A 20,279-nucleotide genomic window follows, 5' to 3' on the forward strand; every position below is an offset into this window, starting at 1 on the left:
AAGTATAAGATATCCAGATGTGTCACCACTTTGCCAAAGTCTGGAAGATGACACTAACTATCACCTACAGATGAGAAGAAACTGGTTAGGATGTTCAGGAACAACCCAGGAACCACCAAAGCTCAATCGTGCCATGAACTGGAAACTGCTACAACACCAGCATCACCGTCCAAAATGAAGTAAGTTTTACATCGCTATAGAGTGAGAGGGTGCTGACCAAGGATGAAGCCCCCTTCCAAAAGTGACACCTATAAGCTCAATTGAAATTTGCAGCTGCCCACATGGACAAGCCAAATGGTCAGACGAGACAAAGATTGAGCTATTTAGCCACAATGACAAGAGTTATGTTGGAGAAGTAAAGCTGAGGCTTTCAAAACTGAAAACACGGTACCAGCTGTCAAGCATGGTGGAGGTAGCATCATGCTCCTGGGGCTGTTTTGCTGCTAGTGGTATTGGATCAAATAATGAAGGCAGTGGCAGTGGACTACCTTCAAATTCTTCAACTTTACCTCAGATCAACAGCTATATGGTTGGAACATGGACACAGTTGGGTGTTCCAACAGGACAATGATGCCAAACACATCAACACTGGTTTATGAAAGGATAAAGCAGGCTAACATTAGGCTTCTGAAGTGGCCTTGCTTAAGGATATGTAAAATGGGGGTGCAAGTATACTTTTGACTGTTTGTCTATGAGACAAAATCCAAACTATAGTCAAACTTGTGGACCCAATTCTTGTTTTTTAAAGTTATCAAAGACATATGCTGTACAATCATTGCAACTTGGAAAAAGAACTGTGGAAAGAAATCATTAAAAGCCCCAAATTTCCATGACGTTCATGCCCTCGATGAGTGTATGCAAACTTCTGACCACAACTGTGGAATAGTTGGTCTCTGCTGTAGGACAGTTTACAACTATCAAATAATCGTGAATTTTTAGAAATCAAACAAACAATCACACAAAGTAACCAGTACAGTTTAAATTGTTTTGGTGAAACAGCTTTTCTTAAAATACTCTAAAATACTCTCACAGATGGTAATTTCAGTCTGTTTTTGTGTGTTTTTCACAGCTTTCAACAATATGTGAGGAATGTGTCTAAAATTGTTTTTCAGTTTTGGTAAATAGTGGCGTTGATAACAGGCATACAGCAAGATAACTCAAGTAGGTTATCAAGTCAAGAAAAAATGGACCTTTTATTATTGGTATAACCTGTGTTTCTGTGGGATCGTTTGAACTTAATTTGGGCTCCATGAAAAAGGTGTATGATTTCTGAACACTGCAGCATAATCGTGTACTTGGAAATAAAAAGTGAAACCTGTGTATATGTGTGTGGTGCTAGGTTAGAGTTACTCAGCATTTTTCTTCAGCAAACATTAGTGTTCTCAGATAAAGAGAGGCTGATATCCAAACCTGATATTTACGACTTTAAGAGGTTGGAGAAATTTTCAAGTAACTACTGATCACTGTTAGATTATCTTGATCCCAACAGCACAATTTATGCCACTAAAAATAACAGGGTAGAACAGCTACTAATAACATGCAGTGTAAAATGAGTTCTGTTTGTTACTAGTTGATCATACTTTAGTCCACACCCAAGGACATGAACAGTCTTCCTGAACGTTGAACGGCACCCGCTCTTGTAGAAACATGAAATTTTTTTTCTCAGTTAAACTGCAAACATGTAGCTGCATGTCTGAGTAGTAAAATTTGCTTGGGGCCATTTCAGCTACTGGTTTCGGAGATCTTGGTAAAATTGATGGAATAATGAACAGAGAAAAGTACCATCAGATTTTTATCCACCATGCAATACCATTGAGAAAGCATCTGACTGGCAACAGCTTAAATTTTCTGCCAATACAGTGTTAGAAAACCACACAATGGGACAGTATCAGTCATGGATTGGCCTCCCCAGAGTTCAGACCTCGACATACTGAATCAGTGTGGGATCATCTTGACAGAGAACAGAACAAAAGCCAATGAAAATCCAGAGAAGAGCTTTCAATGTCCTCTAAGAAGCCCGGAGAACTATTCCTAAAGACTACTTAAAGAAATGTCAAGAAAATAATGATACTACTACTACTAATAATAATACTAAGGGTTGGTTCAAGACTTTTTCATAACGCTGTATGTATAGTACAGTCATCTATACAGTCTGACTATACTAATGAGTACAGAATCAGAATCAGAATACTTTATTAATCCCGAAGGAAATTAGGGTTACAGCAGGCAGCACATCCGTACTTTTCAAGTTCAAGGGAACTTAAATACTGGTTTAGCTAAACCAAATGACACACAAGGGGGAAAAATGGCTGCCATAACACTAACTAATCCAAAACAATTAAACAAAGAGAGATGTATTAATATAACATAAAACAGAACTTTGACCTTGCAGTGTTAATATGTGTGCATGCCATACAAACATTGGAAGGTGTAATGAAAAAATAAATAAATTTAATAAAGAAACAATATTGGACAATAAATAGAATATATTTAAAGTAGTGACTGCGAAGTAAACTAAAGTGAATCAACTGGCGGTGAGGTGTGGAGCTTACCATGTGTGGCTTGCCGTCACAGGTGCACATCAGTAATATGAATATCCCGTTCCTCCACATCCCAAACATGCTCTACTGGATTGAGATCCGATGACTGAAAATATCCTTCACATCATACACCACCAGCAGCCTGAAGCGTTGATACAAGGCAGGATGGATCCATGTTTTTATCAGTCAACATTTTTCAAATCTTCCATTTACCAGTTTTGGTGAGCCCATGCATATTGTAGCCTCAGTTTCCTGTTCTTAGCTGACAGGAGTGGCCCCTGGTGTGTTTTTTTCATCTGCTTCAAGGTTTGCTGTGTTGTACTTTGTAACAAGTGGCTATTTGAGTTACTCTTACCTTCCACTCAACTCAAAGCAGTCTGGCTGTTCTCCTCTTACATCAGTAAGGTATTGTCACCCAGAGAACTGCTGCTCACTGGATATTTTCTCTCTTTTCTGAAAACATGCTAAAACTTTTTTTGTCGTCATCAATATTTTCTGATTAATTTTAAGTGAAAAATGTCAAAGAATTTTAAATTGGCTTTATCCAGTATCCAAATTGGTGCTGCTGTATGGACTTTTACTAACATTATCCCTTTTTTCCACAGTGAAACCTGACATTTTAGAACATTTCTGATACAAAAAAATCTCTAATCTATAACTGCCTGTTGGAATGTTATACAAAAACCTTTTACTCAATTTAGTTGTTGTGTCTTCAGTTAAAATCAGCACTAGTATCCTGCATTGCAAATTGCCCAACTATGAAGAAATAAATGAATGGGTAGACATTTCTGGTCTCAAATGATCAATATGTGCAACTTTAGCATGTAATCAGACAGCACTACACTACTGTAATCCTTTTAACTGCATTCCCTTACTCAACCTTTGTACTTTGCAGACCAAATTATGCATCATTTATGCTTAATAGGCTACTTAATGTGTATTTCAATGTGAAATACTAAACTGAAGACTCTCATTATTAATATTCTTATCAGTGGTGCCATTGTGGTTAGCACTGCCACCTCACAGCAGAAGGTTTTGTTCTCCCTGTGGCTGCTTTGGCTTCTTCCCACAGTCCAAAGAAATGCACTTTAGGTTAGTTGGCGGGGGTGTGAATGATTGCCTGTCTCTCTGAGTTAGCCCTGTGATGGAGTAGAGACCTGTCCTGCATGTACCCTGCCATTTACTCAGTATCTACTGAAAGAGGCTCCAGGCCCCACCGGGACCGAGATGGATGGACGATCGTCTTACACGGTCGGAGAAAGGATCAGCCCACAAACCAGTGCCCATTTACTCTTTTTAATTTAAATTGTCCAAATTACAAAATAATAACATGAACTCTACTGCATCTACAAAATAACATAATATTTATGACTGTAGTAAGCATCATTGATTTTTTTTTTTTGCTCTAACAACCTTTTAGACATGCATACTGTTGAGAAATATAAAAATATAAATATAAATACATCCCATTAATATTCTTAATGAATCCATGACTAAGATTTGAAATATTTTATCATAAAAGAATTAAAATGCAGTTGAGTACGATAAGGCATTAAGATGTATCACAAGAGCTGTACAGAATCCTAGAGTAGAGGTATTACTTTTTTTTATTTAATGTAATGGAGAAAAGCTAAAAATTAACTTGTAGTAATTCACTAATTTTCTCAACAGGAAGAACGTATTTCCAAAGGAAAAGAAAAGGAAAGAAAAAAAAGGTGAAAAAAGAACTCTATGAATCTCGAGATAACGTATCAACACAAAACTGAAAACTCGCTCCAGTACGAAACCAGGATTTAGTTTACAGCAAATTCCGACTTATGTCATCAAATTCCAACTTGTGACTTTAGAAGCCCTTTCAACACCACTCAATCACCCACAATATAACTCAAAAAAAAGTCCATTCTTCACATGATTAATGCAAAATGACGTGTTCGAAACATTATGTGCTATACAGAGGGTTAAATGACTAAATCTAATGCATAAGTTTCACTCATTGGACTGGTACATAGAGAAAACAAAAGGACTGTGGCGATACAATCAAATGAATGGCCAACAATGTTAAAAATGTGTGAATGAAATCAACACTTTTATAAATATTACTGTTTACAGCCAACTAACTTACTTAGTGGAACTGCTGAAAAGTTTCTTTTGTCATCACAGCTCCCTAACAATACGCATGACTGAGCTAGCTTGTTTTCATGCAAAAAGGTAGTTCTCAGGTGCAAGATTTCGCCATGTCAGAAGCTGAAGTGTTTGTTAGCAGTTGTTTCTTGCTTTTTCTTTTCTTTTTTTTAAATTTCAAAGGCTAGACCCAGAGTGGAAGACTCAGAGCGAGAAAAATCCAAGAAATCTTAAACCCACTTCGATCCTTTACGGAATCCAGCAATAACAAGTTTAAGGTGCTTGACGGTGCTGAACGCAACTCTCTCGTCATCTCTGTACCTTTATGGAGACAAATGAATAAAGTACATCCCACGAATGCATGCCGTCTTCTGTCCCGATCTACAAACATCCGAATCAAAGAGACTTAAAGAAACGATCATCGCCGCTTCAAATCAAAAGTTAATTCTCTGAAAAAAACTAATAAAATAAAACAAAATACAAGCCAACATGCGAGTCGAGCCGAGACTTCCGCGCACCCATCCACGCGACCTCCCCTCTAAACCGATTCTTCGTTTTATTTTCTGGGAGTTGCTCTCTCCCTGCTACTTTTTTTCTTTACTTATTTTAAACGCAAGCCTTTTGGATTCTTAGTAAGTGAGCTGCAAAATGGAGGTAAGATCAGAGCTGGTGTGAGATATACATACAGTACTTGGTGCACTTGCAGAGAGCAGCCGACGCCGGGGTCGAGGGAAGAGACAGAGAGGCAGAGAGAGAGGAAAGAGAGAGGAGAGTGATACAGTAGATGCTCACAATACCACAGTTTCATTGGAGTTTTAAACGTACAAGAGCACTCGGAAATATCTGGACAACACATCCACGTTTGTCGTTAGTGTCACTGAACCTCCTGCAGCTACAAATGTCCTTTTGTCTGCCCCCCTCCCCGGCTCCTCCATTTTCTCCTTTTCTCTGGTGCCTCAGCTCTGCAACTCTGAGGTTAAACTGCCCTTGAGTACTGACTGGTGTTAATCTCCCCCTCAACTCTTCATCCTAACCTTACACGTGAGTGGGGATGTGACAAAACTAAAATTGGATCAGCATCTACGAGTAACTCCAACCGTCTCTGACCTTGCCCTCTGCTGAAGGACAGGGGTTATTGCTGATGAGCTCTCTACTGCTAACTTTGGGGTTGCGGTGCTGCAATGCTAGAGCAGTCTGTGACGAGCAGGTCCACCACCGTGTTACCGGTGACGTAGACGGTGGGTGCTGTCACCATGTTGCTAAGGGTGATGGAGCTGCTGGCAGCCACATTAGAGGTGACGGGGTTCTGGGCCGCCTGGTTGTTGGTGTGGGTGCCCATGTGTCCCTGGAGCTGGGTGGGCGTCTTGCAGTGGACGCCACACAAGTGACAGACGAGCATGCCGCCAGAGGCGCTGCCGCCAAAGCCCCCTGGGCTGTCCTTCCACTCCTGGCCGTGGTGCTTCTGAGCGTGGACACGAAGGTACGTCAGTGTGGTGAAGCCTGATGGGCGAGAGGGAGAGAACCGAGAAGCGTTATTTCAGCGAGAGATCCAATCGAGATCCAAGCACAAACGAAACAATGCAGCAAGCTCATAAAACAACATATTAAAAACTCAAGGTTTTATTTTTTTCTCTTTTGCAAGACTCCCCTGACCCAAGCCTGCCAACCACAGTGCTACCATGTTATTATAATACCATATTTAAATATGTAAACGGTCATAAGTGAAAGAACGAGTGCGTAAATGTAATTGGACACTAAATAAATATCAAATACTGATGTTGGAACCTCATGTTAACAGTCTGAAATTTTACAAATACACTTTACTTCAGTGGTTAGCACTGTTGTCACCGCAAGAATGTCCTGAGTCTGGCCACCATCTGGCCGGGGCCTTCTGTTTGAAGTTTATATGGACACTTTTCAGTTAAGTGTTATGCAACAAGAGTGAACTGGCCACATTGTTAGGTACACCTTGCTAGTACTGGGTTGTACTCCTGGCTTGCCGTCAGAACTGCTTTACTTCTTTGTGGCAAAGATTCAACAAGGTGCTGGAAACATTCCTCTGAGACTTTGTTCTAAGAGATTCAAAGTGTGCCAAGAAAATATCTGACGCACCAGTGCACCATCAACACCAGCCAGAACCACTGATATAAGGACTGAGCCATGAGCCATGCTTTTATGGCTCATGGCCATAGGACTGAGCCATGCTTTTATGAAGCTTATGCCAAATTCTGACCCCACCATGTTGCAGGAGAAATCAATACTCTGCTTTACTTCTGCATAACTTGGTTGTAATAAGAAGTTATCTGAGTTACTGTTGCCTTCCTATCAGCTTAACGCAGTCATCCAGAGAACTGCTCATGACGGGATGTTTTATAGACTGTTCTTTGTAAACCCTAAAGATGGTTTTGATCCCAGCAGATCAGCAGTTTTTGAAATACTCAGGTCTGGCACTAAAAACCATGCCATGTTCAAAGTCACTGGACTCTTTCTCTGAAACATTTTGGAGGTTTGCTATCGCAGTAAAGCTGCTGAACAAACAGCCGTGACTTCAGGCATTTGCAGCACTCAGCCAGGAAATAGTGCAGCACATAAGCGCATGCTGGAGCGGTGATGGTAGATTGATTTTGTTTTCTTCAGGCAGAGCAAGCTAAATGATCCTTTTCTCTGTTTTTTCTTCATCTTTCACACAAAGCAAGAACAAAAGAGTAAAAAAGGTTAAGCCAGGTGCACTGTGGTCTTTTTGTTTTGGACATTTTATGCTTTTACTACAGAGTCCACAGTCTCTGTTTCATCCCTAAAGCTATGTCTGCTTTAATGTCTGTGTTTCCTCCCTCAAAATACAATTTATATTGAATGTAGTGCAACAAAACACATGTACTTACTGCGGTTACAGAGATGGCATGAGTGGTGCTGCGACTGGTTGTGCACTCTCATGTGATCTGTGATGTAAGCAGCTGACAGGAGCTTCCCACAGATGTGGCAGGGCACCTTCTCTTCGTGGCGAATCATATGTGCACGCAAACGATCCTTAGTAGCGAAACTGGACTCACATGTCTGAAAAAACAAGAAAGCAATATGACAATATGATGGCAAAACTTTTTGCAAACTACAATTTTTAAAGTGAGGTTTTACAATATTATGTTTTGCACACCACAAAATCTTAGTGACAGCTGCACATATTTGAAAACCCACAAATGAATTCCGCACAGTGTCCGTCGCTAATGCACCGTTTCAGGCATCAGACTTTCTTTACAGAAGAAATACATTTGTTTAAAGTGTTTAAGTTCTACAGCTATTTTACCTTTTCAGGATCAATGTGTGTCCAAAACAATGTTCACACTGCTAATGCTGACATAGGAAGCTGTTCCTGTTAGCGCCACTGTACCACAGCTAATTTCTTTGGGGTGCTTTTGACATTTGAAAGATTTCCAGGGCATTTATCAGACAAATACTATGATTTGCTTTGTGGTTAATGGAACTAACAGCCTGTTCAAGAAGCCTAAGCTCCAGTTTTGGTAAGTAAAATTCTTTACTTAGCAGGTATTAGCGGGTATCTGTTTGCTATCTTGCGTTAGTTGGCAACTTAGCACTTTGCCCTCTTATCCAAACATGTTCACTTCAGGCTCTAAAAACAACAACAAAAAACCACAGGATGGTGACAGTCATGATGTCAGAATTGAGACTTCAAAGAGGACTTCAGAAACCACTGTGACGTCAGCAGCTAACTCCATCTTTTTTATACAGTTAGCTCATGCCCATAACATATGATTATTCGGCCTGTTTGTACTGTTGGTAAGCTAATTTACTTAATCATAATAACAAAAATTAAAAAACAGCAGTGGTAAAAGTTATTTTTATAAATAAATAAACAAACAGATAAATCTATGTATGTTTAAAGGGCCACGTGAACTATGTAATGACTGTGCTACTACACTCAGCACAGAGACTCTCACCCCTCAATAAGTGCATAACAAAAAAATTGGTATGCAAGATTTTGTTCTATTGATCATACAATGATACAGTAAAAGAGAATTTCATTATCACTTAAGTGTCATGATGGCTGCATATTTATATTTATATATATATATATATTTATATTGGACTGTGTGAGTGATCCACAGTCTAATAAGTCTGTGTGTATCTGTGTGAAAGAGTTTTATCATTTTTACTGTCACGGTTCGTCATCATATAGTTGATAAACCAATATTTATCAAATTTAAGTTAACGAAAGTTCAAAGATCTGTAGTTCACATCTTTATGTATGACACACGTAGACGCACATATACATAAACACACAAGTGTGCGATGAGACATGCTGATCTTGCCTGTGTAAATATCCAGCTTTAGTTGTGCTGTATGTAGGCATAATGTTCACAATAATGTTAAATAAATGTTATGCCTACATATCTGATTAAAATAGATATGTACTTTAACCACATCAGTTTCCATGGTAATATTCTCATTGTTCATATACTCGTGTCTGCAATATATAAGCTGAAGATATAAAAGCACTGCAATGTGTAAGAGGAACACTATGCACACAGTGAAGTGACTAAACGTGTAAAGTTAAGTGAGGATAAAACACGAGATAATCGTGACTTACGGGGCATTTGAAGGGTCGCTCCGAGGAGTGCACCTGTCTGACGTGACTATTGAGGTGGTCGGGCCTTGGGAGTAGAGAAAGAACAGAGAAACACGTCAGAGCAGGAAATTCTTCACATGCTGCGAGTGTGTCGGGAACATTCGTTCTGCTGCATTACCTGGAGAAAGCCTTTCCACAGTGGGGGCAAATGTAGGGTTTCTCCACGCCGCCCTGGTGGGAGCGCACGTGGTGGCTCATGCGGTCCTTCCTCTTGAAGCGCTGCTGGCAGATGGGACAGGAGAACGGCTTCTCGTCCGAGTGGGACAGGCGGTGACGGTTGAGATGGTAGACGTCTCTGAAGGCCTTCCCGCACGTCTCGCAGGCGTGGTTCTTCCTCACGGGGTTGGGGTTGGGGTTCGTGGGCCGCTGAGGCAAAGCAGACAAGATAAGCACACTACAGAGTTCAGACGTTAAGCTTTTCGCCGCTGCACTGTGAAAAGAAATGCGTTCATTGTTGGCTGCCCTGTTTCTTATGTGGAAACCATGCAAGATGCACGCTGAGATTTTGCCAATTAAGTGTGGGTTGTGCAAAGTTTTCACTATTTGTGCAAAACATTTAGCCACTTTCACACTGTTTGCGTTACAGAGAACATGCAGGGGAGCATGGGGGAGGCTTCCAAGCACAGTGTTTCTCAAACTGAGGGACCAATGCCAAACACTGGGATGGAATTTACTGGTCCCTTAACGGATTTCTGTTCCTGGGCTTTATGGAAAATGTGAGAAACTGGGGAATTTAAATCAAATACAAAGCAGGTGACACATGGGCAGCTGCTCGCGGGGAGAAGACGTCTTAACCATCCCTCCGGTCAGGCAGCTTAAGAAACAACATGCTTGAAGGTTCGGGGTTGACGACAGCCATCTCCACAAGGCCCTGACCCACCTGTACTGCCGCCCCTGTGGCCATGACGACAGCAGCAGGAGGCGGAGCATGAGGGTTAACACTAGCCATTACGTTTGGCATGGCCACCCCTTCACCATCCTGACCACCCAGGGGAGGCTGCTGAACGCCCGCCAGCACACCGGGAGGGGCGAGAGGGGGAGGCGCGGAGAGGTGCAGCAGGGAGAGGGGAACATGGGGCCTCTCCGCCCTCCCTCCGGCCCCCACCGCCATTGCCGACGGGTCCGCCGCCGCCACCACCACCTGGCTGGCAGCTCTCTCCTTTGCTCCCTCCGCCTGCTCTCTGGCCCTGTCCTTCATGCGTACCCCAGTGTGGACCGACTGGTGCCGCCGCAGGTTGTAGTTGTTCTTGAACTGCTTGTTGCAGATGGCACAGATGTGTTGCACGCGAGCTGGCCGAGACACGGGCTTCACTGGAGCCGAGGGAGGTGTGAGGAAAGACAGATGATGGAAAAAGAAAAAGAAAGAAAGATGTTAACTTTTAAAGCTTTATATGATCCTTTAAGGCAGAGGTGTCGAACTTCAGGCCTCGAGGGCCGGTGTCCTGCAGGTTTTAGATCTCACCCTGGGTCAACACACCTGAATCAAATGATTAGTTCAACATGTCTTGAAGTTCTCCAGAGGCCTGGAGAACTTCAAGACATGTTGAGGAGGTCATTTAGCCATTTAAATCAGCTGTGTTGGCTCAAGGACACATCTAAAACCTGCAGGACACCGGCCCTCGACACCTGTGCTTTAAGGCATCCTACAGGAAAACAGATACATACAGAGTATGTGGCCGGTCTAAATATAAACCTCTGGAAGGTCAACTAGTCCAAAAAAAAATCCAAAGCAGAAACGTTTGGCCTTTTCAGTCCATCTCAAGAAGCTGTAATAGAAATTTTTGAAAAGTTTTTTTTTTAGCTTACATAACTAACTGGTTAGCTATTAAAATGACTGGCAGATATGATTGATATATTGCGCAGGGCTGTTACTGCAGTAACCATTGCATTAACTATTCTGATGAGATTAAAGTCCATTCAGAAATGAGTTCTTCAGACACTCTAAACCTCAAAGATATTCTCTTATCGACCGCAGATGACACACATAATCGCAAATATTCACATTTTGGGAGGGTGACTTATTATCCGAGTGACAGATGGGGATGTGGTGTCAGTGCTCCATATTTCTTATTTTTCTGCTGGTACACAAGTGAAGACGGTGTGCTGAAGAGCTTCATGGCTCAGGCTTTATAGGATTAAAGAAATTTAGTTGCTTTCTATGATAGCAAAAATAAATACACGTATTCATAAACTACACGATCCTGCTCTGATCACCAGTCGTATGAGTTGATATTCTTCATGCTGTTGTCATAGGCGATGCTGAGATGCTCTACACTGTGTCATTCACCTGTACCTAATAATCCATGAGTGACCTGTACACTTTTTACATTTTTTAGACCACACAAGTGGTTCATTCGCTGCCATTTGCATTTGCACGTTTAAGTACTCGGCTATTTTATGAGATTCAAATTTTTGTGGCCACCATCTGCCTCGCTGTGTCCGGTCTTTTCACAAACACTTTTTCTCCCCTTTATCAGCTCCACAGGTGTTTAAGAGTGCAGTGTCCCCTTACCAGGCAGAGGTTCCTCACTGAGAGCAGTGGTGTCCACAGTTGAAGGAGGCTGTGCTATGTGCTCTGTGGGTGGGGTCTGGGGAGAACTCGTATGAACTGGCAAGAGCTCTGATTGGAGGCTCCCCTCCACTTGGTTTTGGGTGGGAGTACTCTGGAGAAGCAAAGGAGAAGGCCATCACCAAATGTAAACACAAGTCACAGCTATATCTTCTCCAAGAGTGCGGCGTAGTAAATGCAAGAAGTGAGGGCTGCAGGACAGCTGTGGACCCACACTGAGAGACAGACAGAGGGAGAGAGAGGGGGGAGGCCTGCGCGACAGCACGCGAGCTGTTAAAGTGAAAGCAGAGCAAAGAGGAAAGAGAGAGGCCTGCAGTGCCTACCTGGAAGAGAAAATTGCTCCAAGCAGCATCCATTTTGCGCCACAGCGATGGAGATTAGAAAGTCAGCTCTGGATTGAGATCGAGGAGAGCGGTCTTTGCATCGCTTTCTTCGGGTCGGCCCGCCGCTGATCGGGGCGCAAACAGCCGCCTGTCCGGCAGCAGAAACGCCGGGCTCCCGGATCCTCTGGAAAAACGCGAAAAAAGCCGTCTGCAAAAATATGTTTCTCTCATTGAGGTAGCCTAGTGCTGACGATTAAAATGCACGCAGCTGTTGACTAACGCACGCTGCGGTACACAGGCAGTGGTGGAGCAGGCCAGGCCAATAACAGCCCGTTTCTCTCTTTGACTTTGGTTTCTAACTTTAATTAATTTAAACAGCAGTCTCACTGAAGCGCAGGATCACACAGTCCAAACTACTTCCAGAAAAAAAGAAGCCAAAAAACCTCGCATCTCACAGTATCACACTTTAGCAACAAACAATAAGCCAACCTGCGTGAAATAAATGCGTATTTTTACGCAAAAGAACAAATATGGGTTATAACACACGTATCTGGCAGCACAGCAGGTCATGCTTTGTTTTTAATTTATGAATCCAAATATTTTTTTTCCGATTTCCCCCCAAATAGGCCAATCGGGTGTTTGTCGAAGCCTCGCTGTTGGATTCAAGCCCTGACCCCGGCGAGCGGCGCTCTCGCCGGGCCGCAGCCTATCGCTCCACCTCGGCCGTTCAGCTGCGAGGATGTCATCTTTCTTTTTTTATCGCCCGCTCTCCCTCCTCCCTCCCTGTCTCTTTCTTCCTTTTCTTTTTTAATTCCTCTTTCTTCTCCCCCTCCTCTCCTTTTCTCGCACCGCTATGTCCCACTTGCTCTTAAAGGGATAGGGTTTCCTCTTTGGACACCCCCTCTCATTTCCGTCTCTCTCGGCGGAGCCCTGTCCCTTCTCCCGCTTCCTTCCTGGGTTTTCGGCCGACACAAAATCCACTCGTGCGTGTTTTTTTTCTCTCTCACCGCCTTCCTCCAGCCAGGCCCTTACTGAACAGATCTGCACCGCAGAAAACAGCCGGAGTGACTTTCCATTAACGGAGCGATGACAGACGCATCTTAAAGGGCAGTGCGCACAGATCCTCCCAGTCAGGCTATAATAATGATGTCAGAGATACAGTGGAGGACAAATAGCAGCTCAGGGTATGAACACAATGGACGAAAGTAATTGTTTAGCGAGGCATTTGTCTGCTTAGCGGAAAAAAATAACAATTAAAAGGATTTGAATATTTGACTTGATTTTTTATTTTTATAAAACGAATATATTATAGATAATTAGAAAAGTTTGCGTCATCAAACTGAGAAATCATTTCATTTTAAACTAAGGAGCCCAGAAGATCACTAGGATCATTGGTAAGTGTAAGAATAAGGGGTCCATCTTCAGTTATGTATGATTAGTGATGTCTAAATAAATAAAAGAATATGAGATCCTGAATTTTAAAGAGGGGGACTTCTTTAACTGGGTTATACGGAGGACCAAGTATGCCAATGAAAAAAATGCATTAAATTAAAAAACTGTAACAAAAATATTATTACAAATAAATATCATACAAGTAATTATATATATATATATATATATATATATATATATATATGTATATATGGTCTGTCCAATTTAAAAACAGTGCCATCATTACACTAGAAGGTTTGTTGATCAGCAAAAACCTGGGCTTTTTCTATATAAAGACTAACTGCAGACTGTAAGTATTAAAATTGGAAAAATGATACATAAGAATTACATTGAAAACTTGGATTTTATTTAAAAAATAAAAATACATTGATAAATAACATTAAATAAATAAATGGGTAAATTCAAACGCAAATAAAAACATGTCATTTGAAAGACTGTCTAACTGATGATACCAATTTATTTACAGTCATTTTTAAAAAAAAAAGTTAAATTTTGGTCCTCCATAGTTTGAGCCCCCTACTACCTAAAAAATATTTAAAAACACTGACAGATGTTCTTTGCCATATCTTAAAAAACAGAAAATATTCACACTTTAGAAACTGAAACTAAGATCATTTAGGCCCCTTTTTCAGATACTTAAAAGCTACGTGAAAACCAGAAATCAAATCAAGACAAGTTAATGTGTTAATATCAATTTATTATCTTTTTTTCATTACTTTTTTAAAGCACCCCATTTCTTTTCCAGTACACGTGTTAAGACCCTTATTCCTCTCCTTCCTCAAGCTTGGAATTGCTTGACTTGAATATTTAATAAGAATTTCAACACCCTCCCCCCAAAATCTCTGCAAAGCACCACCGAGCATGTGTTCAATCCTCATCCTCATTCTCCTTCATCCAGGGCTCGCCACGGGAACCGAGACTCCCCTGCCTCTCACCGAAACCCCTGACAGCCAGTCTAAAAACACAGTCACACTGATGTCCCCACACACAACGGCCGTCTTCAATCCACCAGTCTTAGTTTATATAAGGAGTTTATGCATGCACTGAGATTCCAACCAAGCATAAAGTAGTAGGTTATACAGGGAATTGTCTTGAGCTGGTGTTTCTGAGTCATACAAACAGCAGGGTGATTATCCTTTTTTTCTATTTTTTAAAATAAAGTAACAATAATTTTAAAAAAAACAGAAACAAAACAGTTATTTCTGATCTTCTTCAAGTAAATGTCAGCCCACGAGACCCTCTGTGGGCGTCACACCAAACACTGATGGGTCTTATTGATCCGTGTGGACGGGCTGCTGCTGTCACTGCTGCTGTGCCGGCACCAGAGGGCGCACCTCCACAGCAGCTCGGTCGAGGCCCGTCCTTTCACTTCCACTTCCTCCTCCGCACACTTTAAAACCTTTTTTTTTTTTTTAAACATACTGATTGCATGCTGCACCCTTCAGCAGTCAGATCCTCAACTTAACCCTGAAAACAAATAAAAAAGGAAAACCAGCGTTTACATTCCAGTGGCCAATTTTTTTTTCCTCTATGAGAGTCCAGAAGAGGTCTGTGTTCACGTGAATAGCAGGGTGTTGTTGTAAGAGTGTCTCTTTGAAATTCAGTCTAAAAATGAAAAAAAAGAAAGAAGTGGTAATATAACTAGACTTTACCGCTTAACACACATACAAAATAAATCATTAACAATTATCAATAATCCCTTATTAATAATCATTAAGACCTTGAACACACCACACCTGACAACAGTTTTTATCACCTTTTTTTGTGTTTTTTTTTTTGTTTCTTTGTTACACAGCCAAAAGTGGGCCCTTTTTGCTTATCGCAAGAAAAAAATAAAAATAAAAAAATAACCGTGAACATGATTACAACAACACTTACATCAGGATTAGTTATGGTAATATTGACACCTATAGAAAATGCAATTGGAGCTGTCACTCTAAATCTTGAATTCAATAGTCGTTTTTGAATATATCAAAATTACTATCATTATCTTTGTTACTCTATAAAACCAAATGATTGTTTGTTTGTTTTTTTTCTTTAATATTCCCATAAATATGTACAGTAAAGATCCAAAAACAAACCAAATGTGGGACGAGTGATTTTAAATGCCAGTGAAACTCGGGACAGGTACGGTACATTTCAAATGTGTTTGGTCATGTTTTTACAAATGGTTTTTTTTTTCTTTTTTCTTTTTTGCACATCTATCTCATGCAATTGGAGTGACTCCCATAGACACCTATGTTGTTTAGATACTCAATACGTCATGGATGCCAGAAAGCTATGTGTTTTTTTCCCCCTCGCTCCATATGTATTTGTACATTTCCACATAAAGATTTTTCCTCATCCCATTTTTCCTTTTTCTTTTATCTCTTTTTGTTTTTTTTAAAGAAGAGTCTCTTAACTTTACAAACATTCCGTGTTATTTGTATTCGGCTTTGAATCGCCTCAAAGCCGTCAAATTAAAAAAAAAAAATTCAGATGGCACGACATCCCTTTAAGAACCCCTTAAAGGCATTGGTGACGTTCCGAACAACGTTTTTTACGTGTGTGTGTTTTTTCTTTTAAATACACAATACAAAAAAAGAGAGAAATTAACAAAAAAAAAAACTTAAACGTTTAAAGCAATAAAAAAATGTTTTTCCAAACTCCAGAAGTCTGGATATTAAAGTGACCCCCCACCCCCACCCTATTTTTCTCCTTGGATTCTGCCCATTCGGCGCGTCCAGTTTACGGGCGCTTGCTGGATAATATCTGGACTACTACGAACTACATACGAGTACACACACAAGCAACAAAACATCACCCTCGTTTCCTCCCTCGTCCTCGCTCTTTCTCCATTCCAGCAAAGAACATCATAGAAGAAGACATGGCTGCCATCCCCTCTCTCTCTCTGTGCAGTTCCAGGAGGACACATACAGGGAAAAAAATGCTAATCGTCCCCTCTTTCACGCGCCTTATCTCACTTTTATACAAAGATAAAAACATTAAACAGAAGTGTCTTTTTTTTAACCTAATGTCACCCTAATCCAGTGATTTTACAGGTGGTTACATTCCTCCCTCCCTCCCTCTTTGATACTTGTGGGAATGGAAGGAAACCTCTCCACCCACCCTGAGTCTAAAGAGGCAGGGTGCAGCTCAATAATGTCAGTTTGTCCTTTCTTTGCTTCTGATCTCTTTGACTTTCTGTGCGTTAAGAGAAAATGGCGCGGTCCCTAAATCCTTTGTGTTAAGAGTTTAGAATTGAGATCAGCCCAGGAAGGAAGGAAAGAAAGAAAGGTGGCAAGCTGAGAGTATTGAGATGCAGCCTGTGATAGCTACCTTCCTAAATCACTCCCACCCTTCTTCCTACCAGGCTCTCTGCTGTTTTACCGCCTGCTGTCTAAGAGTAGGAGAGGTGGGAGCCGTTGGAGATGTGCGAAGTGACTGAGGTGCTTCGGCTCAGGACGCCGTCGCTACCCCCGGCGCCTCCTGGCCCCCCGCCGGACGCCGTTCTCCTCAGAGGTTGGGGGCTGTTTCTCAGGGCCATCAGGCTGGGGGCGCCGCGTACGGCCAGCCCGCTGCCGCCGCCCCCTCCACCTCCGCCGTAAATCCCCCCCTGCGAGGAGGAGGAAGAAGAAGAGGAGGAGGACGGCCCGGAGATGGAGGGAGGGGCAGGGGGCGGGGGAGGCAGCATCGCCAAGGACTGAGAGGAGGAGCGCGAGGGCAGGTGATGGGAGAAGGGCAGGGGGTGTGGGTGGGCCAGGTCGCCGCCGGAGCCCCGCACTCCGGCCCACTCCCGCTCCCTCTCCTTCTCCCGCTCCCTATCTCGATCCCTCTCCCGCTCGCGGTAGAGCTGTGGCGTGCTCTGGTGGTGGTAGTGCTGGGGTAGGTGGTGTCGCTGGTGGTGGGAGGAAGACGAGGAGGAGGAGGAGGAGGAAGAAGAGGCGGAAGAGCGCGACGAGTGGTGCATCTCCCTCCCCTCCCGGCCCAGCCCCAGGGCCATGCCCAGGCCGTGCGAAGAAGAGGACTCGCTCCTGCGATCCCCGCAGCCGCTGCTGTTGTGGCTGCGGCGGGAGAGCTGCTGCGAGGGCGCGTTCTGCGGGTGGATGCCGTGACTCCAGTGGCCAGCTGAGCGGGAGCTAGAGGGCGGCGCGTTGGAGTAGCCCTGCTTGGGGTAGGCTTCGCTGGGAATGCCGGTCAGCGCCATGTTGCTGAAACCCAGACGCATGCTCTCTGCATCAAATGCCTCGATCTCGCTGGCCTGCCGTTCCAGGAGGGTGCGGATACGCTCTGAGCGCTCGTTCTGCAGGGACAGCATCTCCTCCTCGATCTAGCAAAACAGCAACAAAAAACGCATGTGCAATCATTGCAATAATAAAAACAAAGTACTTAAAAGTAGTGATTCAGACCATAAACTAACCAGGAATGAAGTTAATGAGGTCAAGTTAGAATTGGAGTAATTTATCCACAGATTTCTTTTGTTGTTATAAAGACTGCAGGGTTAAGGCACATCTTCACTGGATTCCTGTTTTGGATGGCTACATCCATCTTTTATGTACAGTCTATGATTCTTCAGTCAGTCTGAGGACATGGAGAGCTTTTTATCATCATCCTTCGTAGACAGAGCTGCCCAGACGTCATTGTGAGATATCAATAAAAGTGAGGAGGAACTGCAGGCGTTAGATTGTAACTGTTAACTAATAGCTACACAATCCTCCATTATTTCCAGCTAAAAACAAACAAACAAAAAAACTCTTTCCACTTTCCATAGAAGAACAAACAGAGGTCTATGTCATTAAATAAAGCTCCAAAAACAGCTTGCAAGGGGACACTGTGTTAAAGGTGCCCAGACAGCAGACAGATCTGAGCCTAATCTGGACTATTTTTGGCACTTATTTGCTACGTTTGGCTCAGTTACGACGCTGGCCAGATGTGACTCAAAAGTCCTGACGTGCCTGAATTTTGGCCCATGCAAGGTGGCTAAACTGAGACAACTAGACTATGCATCAGGGAGGGGCACAAGTCGAGGCCAAATGTGGCCTATAGGAGAACTTTGGATGACGAACACCAAAAACATCTTGCCATCTGGGTGTTGTCAGCGACTGTTATTTATCATTAAATGTGCAAGTGAAAAGATGAGCTCCACCTGTCTGGGATCTTCTCTGTTTGCTTGTTTGAGGTCCTTGCACTTTATTCTAAGAAGCTTTACTTTGAACACGAGTGACAAAAGGCTCTAACCCTCTGTTCCAGCAGGGCCCGGCGGATGGACACCCTCTGCTCCAGATCCTTGACTTCTCTCTCGTGCTGCGTGTCCGTGTGGATCTTGATCTTGCTCTGGTAGGCGTTAAGCAACTCCAGCTCCTGCTGCAGCTGCATCCGCAACACCTTGTACTCCGCTTCCTGCGTCTCATCCAGTCGAAGCTAAGAGGAAGAGAAAAAGGAGAGTGTTTAAGTGGAAAAAACAAACCAAGAGAGATCTGAAGAAGCTGTAGGTGGAATCACTTTACATGTGCTCATAAGGTTAGAAGAGGGAAGGGAAGAAAAGGGGAAAGGATTTGGAAGTTAATAAAAGGGTGTGTGCATATTCAACATATTCCAAAATAAATCAATAAAAGAATATTTTTTTCAAACTTTTTTAGTGTAAAAATCTGTAACAGGTATCCAGTTGAAGTGCTTCGACCTCTGTGTGTCATGTCTGTTTTATAGTTTGGCTCATGTTTCAGATGACAGACAGATAAATATATATTTTTCTGACCTCTGGATTATAAGTTTAATCAGTGTTTGGGAAACCGTCCCAAACAGACTTTAGCCGCAGCATGAGTAGAACAAACAAGGGCGTCGGGGATTTGGCTTACCGGACCTACGTGGCACTCTTCCGTGTCAAGGTAATTAAAGCTGCACAGGGGATCATGTTATCCAAGAGACATTTTGTTACGTCCCATCGTCTTCTTACTTTGTTTCATTCATTTAGGAGTTTAGGATTTACATGTGAATGACTCCGACACTAAGAGGCCAGCGACTGACTGAGAGAAGCTTTTACAGGATGGTCTGAAACTTATTCAGGAGGCACAGGCTTAGAAATTGACGCTGTAATGTAACGGCACCTTTCACAGTGAAAAATACAACCCTGTCTATTATGAATCAGCTCATTTCTTGCTTAATATGTAAAAGAGAACGGGTCGCAGGCTTCAGCAGTTTAAATCAGTCTAAATTACATTTAAACTTTATTGTAGGTTCTGCTGTGATTCATGTGGCATTTAAGCCTCACTTAATTATCTAGTTTTTCTTTAAACTGGAGTCACTGCAGCTGTGGGATCTTTGCCATGTTGCATGTGGGAAAAAGACCTTGTTGGGCCATGGCCGGATTAATCTCCTGAGGAGTCCCAGGGCATCACTGTTTTTTTTTCTTATTTCCCCAGGGTAGGCTAAAATATTCAAGCATTTTAGATGTTAATGAACTGATTCACAGACTGACTGAAAGTTTAGTGGATTAACCGTGTTATGATTTTACTGGGCCCGCATGTTTCATAATTTGCTGTGATGATAAAGGAACAGCCTGATAGTTCATCTGTGGGCCAACAACAGCAACATCCTTGACTTTATGGTCCGCTGATTACACATTAATCATTGACCAAACAGGCTCAATTAAAAAT

General features: G+C 42.4%; 2 protein-coding genes across 3 annotated transcripts in view; both read right to left on the minus strand.

The window, feature by feature from the left end:
- Positions 1–3,827: 3,827 nt before the first annotated feature.
- mazb (MYC-associated zinc finger protein b (purine-binding transcription factor)) lies at positions 3,828–13,307 on the minus strand. The gene is made up of 7 exons (XM_063481296.1): positions 12,196–13,307; positions 11,816–11,966; positions 10,184–10,614; positions 9,422–9,669; positions 9,265–9,328; positions 7,544–7,715; positions 3,828–6,161 (listed from the first exon to the last, which is right to left on the minus strand). Exons 1-7 carry the CDS (start codon positions 12,226–12,228, stop codon positions 5,818–5,820), a joined length of 1,443 nt encoding a protein of 480 aa, XP_063337366.1. The 5' UTR covers positions 12,229–13,307; the 3' UTR covers positions 3,828–5,817.
- Positions 13,308–15,372: 2,065 nt separating this feature from the next.
- taok2b (TAO kinase 2b) overlaps positions 15,373–20,279 on the minus strand; it is a 32,560-nt gene continuing 27,653 nt past the window's right edge. For both annotated transcript variants that reach the window (XM_063481298.1, XM_063481299.1), the window contains exons 19-20: positions 18,865–19,047; positions 15,373–17,956 (exon numbers count right to left, since the gene is read on the minus strand). In XM_063481298.1, coding sequence (XP_063337368.1) covers positions 17,027–17,956; positions 18,865–19,047 — 1,113 coding nt within the window. In that variant the 3' untranslated portion in view covers positions 15,373–17,026. The remainder of the gene's footprint in view (positions 17,957–18,864; positions 19,048–20,279) is intronic.

This window comes from Pelmatolapia mariae, linkage group LG8, assembly GCF_036321145.2.
Source record: "Pelmatolapia mariae isolate MD_Pm_ZW linkage group LG8, Pm_UMD_F_2, whole genome shotgun sequence".
Classification (NCBI taxonomy): domain Eukaryota; kingdom Metazoa; phylum Chordata; class Actinopteri; order Cichliformes; family Cichlidae; genus Pelmatolapia; species Pelmatolapia mariae.

Excerpts from the sequence above, each read along its gene's own strand:
- mazb (XM_063481296.1), bottom strand. The coding sequence starts at position 12,228 with ATGGATGCTGCTTGGAGCAATTTTCTCTTCCAG. Across the intron at positions 10,615-11,815 it reads CAGTGAGGAACCTCTGCCTG|TGAAGCCCGTGTCTCGGCCA; the intron begins GTAAGGGGACAC and ends CCTCGGCTCCAG. Across the intron at positions 9,329-9,421 it reads TGTGGAAAGGCTTTCTCCAG|GCCCGACCACCTCAATAGTC; the intron begins GTAATGCAGCAG and ends TCTACTCCCAAG.